Source organism: Dermochelys coriacea, chromosome 5 (genome assembly GCF_009764565.3).
Source record: "Dermochelys coriacea isolate rDerCor1 chromosome 5, rDerCor1.pri.v4, whole genome shotgun sequence".
Classification (NCBI taxonomy): Eukaryota; Metazoa; Chordata; order Testudines; family Dermochelyidae; genus Dermochelys; species Dermochelys coriacea.
In genome coordinates, this window is record NC_050072.1 from 106,601,043 (window position 1) to 106,614,655 (window position 13,613).

General features: G+C 36.3%; 1 protein-coding gene across 50 annotated transcripts in view; it reads right to left on the reverse strand.

Moving 5' to 3' along the window:
* The window catches only part of PTPRD (protein tyrosine phosphatase receptor type D), a 1,712,576-nt gene that overhangs the window by 167,243 nt on the left and 1,531,720 nt on the right, over positions 1-13,613 (reverse strand). For 29 of the 50 annotated variants that reach the window (XM_043515489.1, XM_043515496.1, XM_043515490.1 and 26 more), the window contains 5 exons: positions 13,055-13,199; positions 9,298-9,603; positions 8,185-8,378; positions 4,107-4,133; positions 1,963-2,080 (listed from right to left, as the gene is read on the reverse strand). In XM_043515489.1, the coding sequence (XP_043371424.1) occupies positions 1,963-2,080; positions 4,107-4,133; positions 8,185-8,378; positions 9,298-9,603; positions 13,055-13,199 (790 nt within the window). The remainder of the gene's footprint in view (positions 1-1,962; positions 2,081-4,106; positions 4,134-8,184; positions 8,379-9,297; positions 9,604-13,054; positions 13,200-13,613) is intronic. The other 21 variants (XM_043515525.1, XM_043515519.1, XM_043515518.1 and 18 more) reach the window with 4 other exon arrangements.

Genomic DNA, 13,613 nt, shown 5'->3' on the forward strand with positions numbered 1-13,613 from the left:
CCCCACTGAAATGATTATTAAATATTTTAGATTAGTGAACAACCACAGCAAAATATATATTTATCTATATATAGTGAGTATAATGACTCTGAGCATACTTTGTTTATTTGATATATGTAGTTTTGTCTTAGTTATTTATGGCAATACTTTGTAGTACATCAATAGAAGTTCCGCATCACGTTTGATACAATGAATGAAATCTTCGTAATATGAGACTTCACTAGAGCAAGCTGTTGTCAAATCTTTGCGGAGAAGTGAAGAAAGATTGACAGCTTTTGCATGCAAATAATGAGGTATGCAGTTAGTGAAGTGTGCATTAGTAAAGTTCAGCTGCACTGCACTTTTGTAATTCATGATAAACTGTAAAATACATAGCTGTAAAAACAATTTATATGGCTATCATAGGTACCAATAAAGCTGAAGACACTTTTTTTCGAACTACTGGCAAGGGTATTATTTTAATCATGAAGAAATATTTAAATACTTTGATTTGTGACCGTAACTTGTTTGTATAAAGATTTTATACAAATATGATTACTGATACTAACAATGGACATAAAACAGGAAACTGAATACAGTATGGAAAGTATATTCTGGAATGGTGACCTTAGCCAAATACCATTACCACACTATCAACTGAGGTTACTGGAGGTTCACACTTGTGAAATAAACTTTGCAAGCCTTCCCTGCATATAAATATAAACTATGTTTTTTAAATACTAACTAGACATAGTAAAACAGTTAATTATCACCAACTGGTTCATACCTGCCTTAAAGTAGTTTTCCATATATGGTGAGTTTTCACTGGGAAACATTTAGAGTCCAATATTCCTCCCATGAACACTAGTTTTACAGTGATGTAACAACTGACTTTAATGGAGATACCTATTTTAAAACAAGTCTAAATGAGAGTAGCAAGTCAGGCTAATTAAAATTAATTAATTAAAATATAATTGAAATTACTGTGTTTATTAGAGCTGTGAACTGAGTTTTGGAAAATGTTATGCATCAAGTTTTGCTTTTACTTACACCAGAACCAAAAGTGGTCTAGATGTGGATTGCATTTTGTCTGAACTACTGGAGTTCATTGGAGAGGAAGAGCTCGATGAAATATATCCAACATATATTAGTCACGAGTAATGAATGGAAGGTACTGCAGAAGATGGAATGCAACTACATGATCAATCTAGTCACTACAGTTGAGATTTTCCTAAATAGTCTAGGAGATATGGCTATATCTACCACTGAAATTACTGAAGTTGTGTTTCTAAACCCACTAGACTGCTTTGAAAAGCTCAGTCTGGGTAGTGATATATATAATTTGACTTTCCACAATTACATAATCCATAGATTATTGTTATAATAGTTTATAATAGCATTAAAGGGCTGTTACGATTTATCACGATAGGTACAGAGTGTATTTATGGCCATGTTATAAAACCAAGAAAATGAATATTTGTAAGAAAAATAAGACTGCCTTTCTCCTTTACTATGGGAACTCAAATTTTAAATGTCTGGTTCCTCACAAAGGTTTTTTTTGGGTGGGGGGAAGAGGAGGGTGCTGTCCATTTGGCAGAACATTTCTTGCTCCTGCTTCCTGCAGTCTACTCTGATTCTTTAGCATTTTTCAGGACAATCCTCCTTTTGCCACTTGCTGATTTTCCCCTTGCTTATAAAATATACTGTGGGGTGCAGGAGAGAAATTATCTAGCAGTAGGTTTATAGTTAAAACAGCATTTTTCTGCTACATTATGAATTTAGGAAGGGACTAGGATGCGGACTGGCTCCATTTTTTTGGCTCAAATGAAGAAAGCTCCATCTGCTTACAAACCAAACGCTCCCTGTGTCCTACAAACACCTTCATTTGCACTAGAGACAGTTTCCATACAGCAGGTGTATCAAAACAAGTATTGCAAGTTGAAAGACAGTCAATTCAGAGATAAAGGGGTATCCAAATATTACCTGCACCAGTGGTAGACACTAGTTTGGGCTTGCTACGTGCTCCATCTCCTTTTGTTGTGTAGGCTGTCACAGTGAGGGAGTATGTAGTTTCAGGCTGTAGTCCAGAAATGATCATTTGCTGAGATAAAATAAAACAACAAGAACGCATATTAAAAATTCATTCCTTACTAAGAAAATGCAGAATAATCTAGTCAATTGCTACATATCACATAAAGTGCATATGCTTTTGTGCTACCTGTAATGAAGATACACATTGGAGCGTATCAGAAGAATGCTTCATGAGTGTGATGCAGTATGTTTCAGTTTTTTAAAGTAAAACAGACAGGATATTTCTAAGTAGCATGCTTCAGGTAGTTTTATATGGCTTAGGCCAAAGATCAAATGATGTGATGAGTGTAATAATCATCCTGAAATGCATTGCCTGGAGCGTCTTATTGCTATTGTGAAATTAATGCAAGTGGAAAAATAAGAAACACAGTTTGACCTAGTAGTTTACTGGCCATTATTGACTTAGGTATGAAAACACCAGCAATAAGTCAGAGAGCTCCAGTTTTACCCACACTTCTAAAGCTATTTCAAAACGCACTAAGTACAGTCCACCAGAAACACTATTTGCCTTCATATAAATTTCAGAACAACTTGTACTTGTTAGAACACTGTTCATCCAGGGATCACAAAGTGCTTTACAAATTGTTATCTACTCAAAATCTCAAAGAACCACCCAACCAGCATTGTTAGAGCAAACCCCAGAGCTCTCAGGCAAAATACACCAGCCACAGAAGGGATCAATTCTCAACCAATACAAAAGAACAGGGTGTAGTATATGCACACGCGCGCACACACACACACACACACACACACACACACACACACACACACACACACACACACACACACAAAGAAACCTTTTCAGTCACACATATACATACACATGGAGGCCACCTGAAATAAAGACTTGTTCTTGCTCTAAAGGCAGCAAGAGCAAGTTTTGTCTTGATACATCAATCAGGCAGATAAGCATTATTAGTCTGTTACTGATTCATGGGTAAACTGAAGAATAGAGAAGTCTATTTTGTCCAAAGTCGCACAGTTATCATGGCTTCCAGTTCTCAGTCGTAACCACTAACCCGCACTCCTTCTCAATTCTGTGTGGCTGAATCGATTCACACTAATTTAAAGCATTGCTAAAGGAATGGCACACTTCGATGTCAAGAACAAATAGCAAATGTGCAATCATGTAATCTTCAAATACAACAACCATAGAAGTTAAAAGCAAAATTATGGGCCCAACTATCCACAGTAAATGGATTTTTCAAAATATGAGGATAGGAACACTGTACAGATGAAATTAAAATCTGGCCATATATTTTCAGTCACTTGTTAGTAGTACCAAAATTTCTAGGTAATAATGAGAAGGGATGGGTGAAATGTTTCCAATAAAAAAGAACAAATCTGAAAATCCACCTACAAAGACATTTCACTTTCAATCTTTCAAAAAGAAACTACAAATGATGGTGATGACTTAAAACTATAAAAGCAAAACAAATGACAGTTTTCTTTTAAAAAATGATTAACACACTAGCCTCATTTGGAGTACATCGTATTCTACTGTATGCAAGTATAAATAAATGCATACAGTAGTGTCGTTTAAAAAGGCAATTTGAATGTAATAAACACGTTACTTAGACCATAAATACTGTGGGACGTTTGCCTTCCTTGGTTCGATTGGGAAGTGTACAAAACAGATGCATGTTTCAAACAAAAAGAAAGATGAACTTGTACTTCTGCAGCACACTACATAATTAATATAACAAAACCTCAAGGGTGATTAACTACTAGGCAAATCCAAACTGTTTTGGTTTTCTTTCTGTAATACCTTCTTTTAAAGCATAGTTTCTTTGGTTGCATTGCCAGGCAAAGTTAGTTACAGCCATCAAAACCAACAAAACCACAAAACAATGTAGTACATTTCAGCACCATGCCAAACTCACAGAACAAAACAAAGGGAAAAAAAAAAGTGAGGAAAATTTCAATAATGTGTTAGTTCATGCATTTGTACAAATGACAAAAACATTTACAAAACAGAAAGAGGTTGAAAAAAAACCAACACACACTTTTTGTCTGACCAGTCAACAGCTACTCACATGTTCAGCAGTATCATCATATTCCCACTGATTGAGAGTAAAAAATGGTGGAAAGAAAAACAAGAGAAATGAAGAGAAGTTTGTAGCCTGGTTGAGGAAATTTTGTTGTTCTTAGTAAAAATAAATTAAAAAAACAAAACAAAAACTAAAAATCTCCAAAAACTGGCTGGCCAAATCAGATGGCCTTTGAAATGAGGTTAATGAAATGAGGCTGGGCATTTTCAGTTCCATATTTATTACCGGGGGTGGTACAGAAATTGTAACTTTTCTTTCCTTGAAGGGTAAAAGAACGACATATTCCCTAGTACTGAATGCAATTATTGCTCAGTAATATTTTATGACTGTATTAATGAATGACACTGATATAGAATGAAAGGCTGCCTGTTTCTCTAATCATATGTTACAAGGCTACATTCATTTTCATTTCAATTTAGCCTGTCCAAATTACATCAGTGCACCTATTTAGATTCCTAACTGAAACATGTATACATACTTGAAATGAAGTAATGAAGCTCTGTTACCATCATTTGGTTTTTCATTGCACATGCCAAGAGAACGCACATTCAGGGAAATAAATGTGAGGGGGGTTAGAATGAGCCAATGGGGAAACTAGCAATTAAGAGCCAAACACTAAAGATACCTACAAATGAGCAAGTTTGGCTTTGGCATGGATGATGTTTTAGTGCCAATATTGCACACACACTCTCTCTCTCCACCTTCTCCAATTTAAAATGGAGTCAGAACTAAGGCCACACAGAGCTTGAAAGCAGATATCTGAGCAAGAGAAAGGGAGAATTGAAGCTCAGAGGATTATTGTTTTCTTTCTCGTTGTGACACATGGCCAGAAAGGATTAAACATACTGCAAAATAAATAACCCTCAAAAGACATGTGGGGAGATAATGTTTGTGTTTTTGTGTATTTACATATGTATGAGTAGGTGGACAATGTAATCAACAGTCCCTGTCTATGTTGTATTCTGATAATTCAGAGGTCAAAAAAAGATCCTAGCATTTAAATGAATTGTAAACACAGGATATCTCAGTATTCATCTCTCTTTGAAATGTACTGTGAATTGTGGAGGAACAACAAATGGCCTTATGTTAATTTGTATAGCTAAGTACTGGTGGATGGACCTCCTTCAAAGTTATCCAAATTACCTTTTGTTCCCAGAGGAAATCCCAACTTGTCAAAGAGGACATGAAATTGTATAAAAGATCCTTGGGCCCTGATTCTGTCATCTCAGATCTGCTTAGACTTCATCAGGGGAAGTCTGAGTTGCAAGACTGAGGTCCCAGTTATGGTACGCCTTGAATATGAGATTTGGACATTGGACTATGACCTATGAACTGAATTTTAAAGGAACTCTTTGCAACTACAAAGCTCACCATCTCTATTATGAATCTGAATTTCAATTAACTGAACTCATGTCTGTATGTATAATGATCTTTTAACCATACTCTCTTTTTTTTTAAATAAATTTTAGTTTAGTTAATAAGAATTGGCTGTGGCGTGTATTTGGGTAAGATCTGAAACATTCATTAACCTGGGAGGTAATGTGTCCGATTCTTTGGGATTGGTAGAACCTTTTCTTTTATATGATGAAATAAGATTTACAGAAATGTTCATCATATTTGACGTGGGTACCTGGATGGAGGCCTGAGGCTGGATCACTTTAAGGGAACTGTTTTATTTGGACTTCTGAGTAACCAGTAAGGTAATAAAGAAGCTGTTTTATGCTGTCTTGGTAAATTTAAGTATTGGAATATCCACCAGGTTTATGACGATTGTCTGCCCTATTTTTTGCAGTTCACCCTAATTGAGTGACCACAGCTGGCTCCCCACTAGGACCCCAGCCACACTCATAATTGCAAATTTGTAATAAACCACAGACATTTATGGTTCTCTCTCTTAAAACTGTGAGACCACAATTTTTTGCCAAATAAATAAATACATAAAGATGTAAAACAAGAAAATGGGCCTCTTGAAAGCTGGCTCATTACTGTTTAAATAGGCATGTCAACAAAATTGAAGGGACAAGAGATCAGTCCCTCACAAAATGAATAAAAAGAGTTTCAAGTTATCTATTAAATCTGGGGGAGGGAAGATTGCCATCATTTACTAAAATGAAACATAGAACTGGTTAAGATTTAACTTTTTACTTTCAATGAAAGTGATAATATCTGATGACTTCCCATTATTCATATACAAAATGAGCCCAGGCTGTGAGAGATGTGCAAACATTTATAGCTTTCCCTTAGGCATATACCTCTGTGGCATAATTCAGGTAATCTCCAAATCCACAAAGAACAAGTATAGCCCTACCATTAGAATCCTAATATTAGAAGTTCTTTTGATCTTGATGTGATCAAATACATGCGCCAGAACAGAGATTTCTCTGTCATATGCCATGATTTGTAAAACAGATCAAACCACTTTCTCAGCATCTGCATTTTGCACCAGAAACAACCTTAAATTTTTAAAACAGACTTCTTCTTGTACTTGATAGTTATTGATTTGTGTTATTTAAATACATGAGTGAGTTCTAAAACTATGACACAATATTCAGGCCTCATTTGATAAGAGTGGTGAGATGGGTACACACTAATGCTTTCAAGGCAGTACTAAATGTGCCAAAGCAGGGATCTAATCTGCCTACTTCTGGTTCCGATGCTAAAACATCAAACAGATTATTCCACCCAGGAATAGGAGTTATCTGTGTGAAATATCTGGTGGCTGGATCAGACAGCACAGATGCTAAAAGGCACTGACTATGACCTGCCCAGATGCCCTTTGTCACTCTTCCAGAGGATGCAGATAATGAAGTCTCAAAAAGAAAAGGAGTACTTGTGGCACCTTAGAGACTAACAAATTTATTTGAGCATAAGTTTTCGTCAACTACAGCTCACTTTATCGGATGCATTCAGTGGAAAATACAGTGGGGAGATTTATATACACAGAGAACATGAAACAATGGGTGTTACCATACACACTGTAAGGAGAGTGATCACTTAAGGTGAGCTATTACCAGCAGGAGAGCGGGCGGAGGGAGGAAGGAAGAAAACCTTTTGTAGTGATAATCAAGGTGGGCCATTTCCAGCAGTTGACAAGAACCTCTGAGGAACAATGGGGGGTGAGGGATAAACATGGGGAAATAGTTTTACTTTGTGTAATGACCCATCCACTCCCAGTCTCAATTCAAGCCTAAAGTTAATTGTATCCAGTTTGAAAATTAATTCCAATTCAGCAGTTGGAATTCATTTGCAAACTGGATACAATTAACTTAGGCTTGAATAGAGACTGGGAGTGGATGGGTCATTACACAAAGTAAAACTATTTCCCCATGTTATTCCGCCCCCCTCCTCAACTGTTCCTCAGAAGTTCTTGTCAACTGCTGGAAATGGGCCACCTTGATTATCACTACAAAAGGTTTTCTCCCTCCCGCCCACCTCCTGCTGGTAATAGCTCATCTTAAGTGATCACTCTTCTTACAGTGTGTATGGTAACACCCATTGTTTCATGTTCTCTGTGTATATAAATCTCCCCACTGTATTTTACACTGAATGCATCCGATGAAGTGAGCTGCAGTTCACGAAAGCTTATGCTCAAATAAATTTGTTAGTCTATAAGGTTCCACAAGTACTCCTTTTCTTTTTGCGAATACAGACCAACTCGGCTGCTACTCTGAAACCTGTCATAATGAAGTCTGTGGGTTTGGGGAGCCTGCAGATGGTTACAAAGAATTGCACTAAACTTAGGAGTACTTGTGGCACCTTAGAGACTAACAAATTTATTAGATCATAAGCTTTCGTGAGCTATAGCTCACTTCACAGGATGGCTGCTACTCTGAAAACTAAACTTAGCTGATTCTTCCCTTATGTATGCATACACAGGCTGCCTGAATTTGGCACAAGAAACTGTAAACATAATCATTTTGGAGAACCTATTAAGATGGAAATAAAACATGTCAGCTTGTAGGCCAAAGTGGAAGGGAAAAATATGGATAGTTATTTATATGTATTTGGTAAATGAAGCATTTTTACTGAAGCCTATAAACAGAATAGAAAATAATCTAGTTACCTGTGCATCAGCCAGCATGACATCCTTCAGCATGGGCTGACCCTTTGGCTCGCCATTTTCCATCCTCACATAATGAACCTGGTATCCTCGGATCTGACCATGCTGCTTATTGGGTACAGGTGAGCGCCATGACACTTTAACAGAGGTAGAGTTGACAGCCTCTACCTCGACTTTGCGAGGAGGACCACTAGGAACTGGAACAACATCATTGGATAAAACAGAATTACAGGCACCTGTCCCACCCATTCAGAGTCTTTTTCTTTTTCTCTCTCTCTCTTTAAGGGCAGACCCACTATGTTTTCTTTGAAGAATACAAATTGTTCAACAAATGAAAATGCTCAACCAATCTGCTCTACCTTTCAGTGAAAAGATCAAAAAACATGACTGATGCAAAAAATGGAAGAAAAAAGAGTATTAGAGAAATAGAAAAACATGTAAAAATGTACAAAAGCCAAGGAAGATGCTTTGCGATTCAAAGCATTAAAGTACAAAGAGATATTCTGTAATTGAAATAATAATAATAAAAAAAACCAAAAGATTTAAAAAAAAGTTCCCTTTTGTTTTGGGTTTGGGTTTTTGCAGTGGAATAAAAAGCTGGTTGATATTGGGACATCTTCTGTTCTATTCAGAAGTGGAAGACATTTGACAACCTAGATATTTAAAATAAAAATATGTAGAGCATCAGTTTTCCAAAAGATTTTTTTTAAATGCACCAAAGAACAAGAAGGCCATTTTTAAGAATCAAAGACATAAGCTCATCAGACAGAAGAGTTAAAAAAAAAAGTCAAGAAAAATGCAGAAAGATTTCCCCCCATGAGATCTGTGATTTTTTTAATAGATGAGGAGGGGGAGAAAGAGCAACCTGGGTAGGTTCAAAGGGGTAGCAGTTTCAATTTGTTCAAAAACAAACAAACAAACTTTGTGTTTAAAGAAAAATTCAAAACTGATGTAGCAAAGGTAGACCTTTGATTAAAACAATCAAATGGTGACAGTAACAGCGATTTTGGGGAAAAGAGGAGCAGGGGGAAAAAAGGAATACTGTTAGCCTATATAAAGACAGCAGATCGAGAGAGAGTCATAGAGGTGCAAACGGATGTAGTGGAGGCAACATACCATCTTCATCTGTCCGAATCAATACTGATAAGCTCTCTGGGCCAGGTCCGACATCAGTGTGGGCAGTCACAGAGATCCGGTATTCAGTCCATTTTTCCAACTGTTCCAAAAGGTACTGGGTAGTGTCCGAAGCAATTCCCAAAATTTCCTGGGGCTTGCCATCTTCCCCATCAATCCCAATGTACTTGATTGAATATTCTGTGATAATGCCATTCTGTTTTTCCACCGGCGGAGGTTGCCAACTTACCAAAATGCTAGTGGAGCTGGGGCTGGTGCAACTAATGTCTTGAGGAGGAGCTGATGGCTCTAATTTCAGTAGTGAGTTAGAGGAGGATTTGAGTGAAAGGATAGGAGTGGTTGAAAAAAAAAACATGAACAAAAGAAAAAATAAAAATAAATAAAAAGGGCAACCAAAAAAAACCAAACCATAGAAACTTAAAAAGCAAAACATCAGATAATCTTATGCACCTTGGCTTATTAAAGAGACGAAATTAAAAATGAATAAACCAACTAAATGATGAAAAAGGATGCGGGGAAATACATGAAAATGAAGCCTCAAAATAATAGTACGTACCTGCAATTAAAATTCTTCTTAAAATAAAAACAAAACGTGATGCTTTTATGTCTATTCATCTACCCTTGTAATGTCTGCAATTAGTGCAAGTTAGGACATTATAAATGATTATTTTATGTATGTATTTCTTGCCAAATTTTAATTTATACTGTACAGTCAGTCTTACATTCATCAAATAGTTTTTTTTCCGTTACACTATATTCCAGATAACTTGCAATAATTGCTAGAAATTGCTTGAGAAAATCCCAGCCCCTTTGAAACTTCCCTCCTATCCCTCCCCACAAAAAGATTATATTTTCAATTTTCTTTTTACAACTGAGTCTGCCTAGATCAAGTCAACTACAAATAATGTTTAAATGGAAAGCATTTATTTAAACATTTATTGTAGCCAACATAGTGTAAAAGCATGCAAAGTCAATAGAAGATGAAGAAAATCTTAGTCAAAAGGTTTACCTACCAGGACAAAAAGTGACAGGCTTGTTGATTCTGACTGTACCTTGTACTTACCCTAGATCAGCTCTCAGTTATATTTTTTAACTCCTCTTGGACACACCTTTGCTAGTGAAGAATTAAATCCTACCAGCTATTTTTCTGGTAATTTCAATAAACTACCATCTCTACACATTTTGTCAGCAAAACAGCTATTAAATCTTACTAAAAGACTTCCTTAGCAAAACAAAGCACAAAGATACAAAGCTCCTAATTTATGCTGTATCTTACTTCACATGAGCAGCCATCATTTAGATCAAATATAGCTCGTATTAAGAAGACAGCTAAAGTGCTTGCCCATTGTGTGTGTGTGAAATGTACTTTCTCCCCCATATCCTTAAAGGAAAAACAAATGGATTTTTGGTACTACTTCTTGGCATATAAAAGATAATTAAAGCAGCTGAAGAGTTATAGGGCTCTGCTGTGACTTATTGCAGTTACACATGTGTCTTTTGGTTCCTCACAGATATTCTATGTGGATCAATTGATGTTCCTCAGTGTGGCATTCTACCCTCCTTGGGGGAAAATAAGTGAGAATGTACCAGCATCCGGAGGAGTTGAAGGGGTAGATTAGCTTTTTTATTTTAAAAAAATGGCAGTGATCAAGGTACAAATCAACTACACAGGATATACTGGTCATTACGCTACAGAGCATGAATCTGTGCCGGAAGTATAAAAGGAAGTGAAAATACTCCTTCAGGAGTCTTCATACTGACAGACAGATATCCCTGTAGCAGCTTTCTCTGAAGCGAATAATGAAGATTACAAAAAACTCTAGAGAATATTTCTGCTGTATCCATGAGAGATTTCTAATTTTTTAAAATCATTATATTAAAATAAATGCAAACCATTCAATCTTGTAAAAAGAAAAGGAGTACTTGTGGCACCTTAGAGACTAACAAATTTATTAGAGCATAAGCTTTCGTGAGCTACAGCTCACTTCATCGGATGCAGCTCACAAAAGCTTATGCTCTAATAAATTTGTTAGTCTCTAAGGTGCCACAAGTACTCCTTTTCTTTTTGCGAATACAGACTAACACGGCTGCTACTCTGAAACCTGTCATTATTCAATCTTGTGTAATTGTTTTTTTTAAAATGCAATTTCTCCTTTATTTTGCAAGATGATTTTTACACTACCTGCAATCTAGTAAGCAAATCTATTAGGTCTGATCATATACCATGGATGTAAATTGGAAGTTTGTGATTGATTTCAATGGGAACTCTTACAAAAGTCTGACTACTTTCTTTTCATATATAACCTTTGCACTTTTTCATGTATTATCTGAATATGTAAAATAAAAAAGGCTACACACAGTGTAATGTCATCATGCTGGCCCTGTCCCTTACTTTATTCTTACATAACCAGGAAATGGAAATCAATGGCAATTTTGACTGTGCACAGAGCACAGGATTGGGCCTTAAATATTTAACTGGTAGCCACACTTAAAACAATTCCCACCCACCTTTTATGATGCTCATGATCTCAGGTGTAACGGAAATGGTCCTCATGAAAGGAAATAATTTTCTTCTATATCAAAATATTGATTTTGCATAATTAAAATGACAGTGCCCCACGACCTTATGCTTGATTCTTAGATAAGGGCTGCACAAATGACAGCATAATTGGGTCCTTTGTGTTTATTTAAAATGCCACAGGCATGCCTCAGGAAGTTCACATTACTCGTAACACTCAAACTCTAGAGCAACAGTTCTTCAGGTACCTTAATTGTTACTAATATCTCATCAAACACTAGCAAAGCATGACAGTATAAATACAATAGCTCGAGCTGACTGACTCAAACCAGAATTTCAATGAAGCTTTGCAGTATTTGTTTAAATAACCTTACTTCACTAAAAGTAATGAACCAATCAGCCTATAGAAAATGTAAAGTTTGAAAATGGAGCAGTAAAGCCAAAGAATTACACAAAGTAAATTTCAGTTGATTATATCAACTCTTTGGGATACAATTCTTCAGTACCTGAAGAAGACCCCTTTCGTTAAGTTTTAATTTACATGTTTTTAAATTCCTATATGAATTCCCGTCAGGTATTTTTTTTCAGATAAGCGCTATAAATTATTCATATTATTTATATGAACAGCCAATAGAATGTAGTTTTCTTGTGTGTGTCAAAATTACCTATAAAACTCAGGTGACCACCTTCCAAAGATTGGTCAAAAAAACACTAGGCAAAACTTAGAAAGAATAACCATAGTTATCAGCATGCCTGTTAGTGCATACAGTCCTGGAGTCTTCAAATGTACATGTTCTGTAGGGAGGGAGCGTCTGGATAAAAGGAAAACAATTTTATGGAATTCACACTGTGGAGGAGGAAATGACCAGGTTGGACCAGTGGAATTTTAAGGCTCCAGGACTATATAGGAAGCATGCCATGCATGGAGGATCATTAGTATGCCTCGTGGTGCACCTAGAAGCTATACTGATATCATCATGGTGCTGTCTCTTTAGACATTCTGAAGATGTTCTGCTTCTTCTCCTAAGGATACGCAAAAGCCAATAATAATTCAAAAACAATTCTCCTAAGCCTATCTATTATAAATATATATCTTAAGCACTGTCCTGCTGTTGTGTTACTGAGACTCTTGCTCTCTATTACTGTCTTACTAGCTTATCTGGCTGTGTCTGCTCAGTAGATAGAAGGAGCAGAATAAAGCAAGCAAGGAGAGACACCTACTTGACTGCATGGTTCTCGCTGAGATTTCTGCAGTTGAAGCACCCAGGCCTTGTGGAGAGCGGGCAGCCAGACGGAAGTAGTACAAGCTGTTTGGCTTCAGGCTTTGCAGGCGGTAAGATGTAGTTGGCTCAACAGAAACACGTTGCTAAAGGTAAGCAATAAGAGAACTGGACGTATTGATAAATATCCAAAGATACTTATTCAGAATGTTGTCTAAGGAGAAGAGCCCCTCTGAGACACTTATAACATCATCAATGGGATTAATTTGTTTAAAACTTCTTTTTAAAAATGTGAACGTAGTATTTTAAACAAAGCAATCTGAACCAAACAATGAAAGGAAAGTGAATCTATTATCTACAATAAATAAATAATGAAAAATTAATTTTTTAAAATAAGCAGTTCAATGTATCAAGCTGCTAGGCAGAATTTTGTTTGACAGTTTAAAAGGAATTAAATAATTGTGTTCAAATTTTAAAAGAATATTTGGACAGTGACAGATGAGTAGAGCATCATCTATTTATCCACATGTACTTATCACTCCAGTGAAATTGGACTTTTG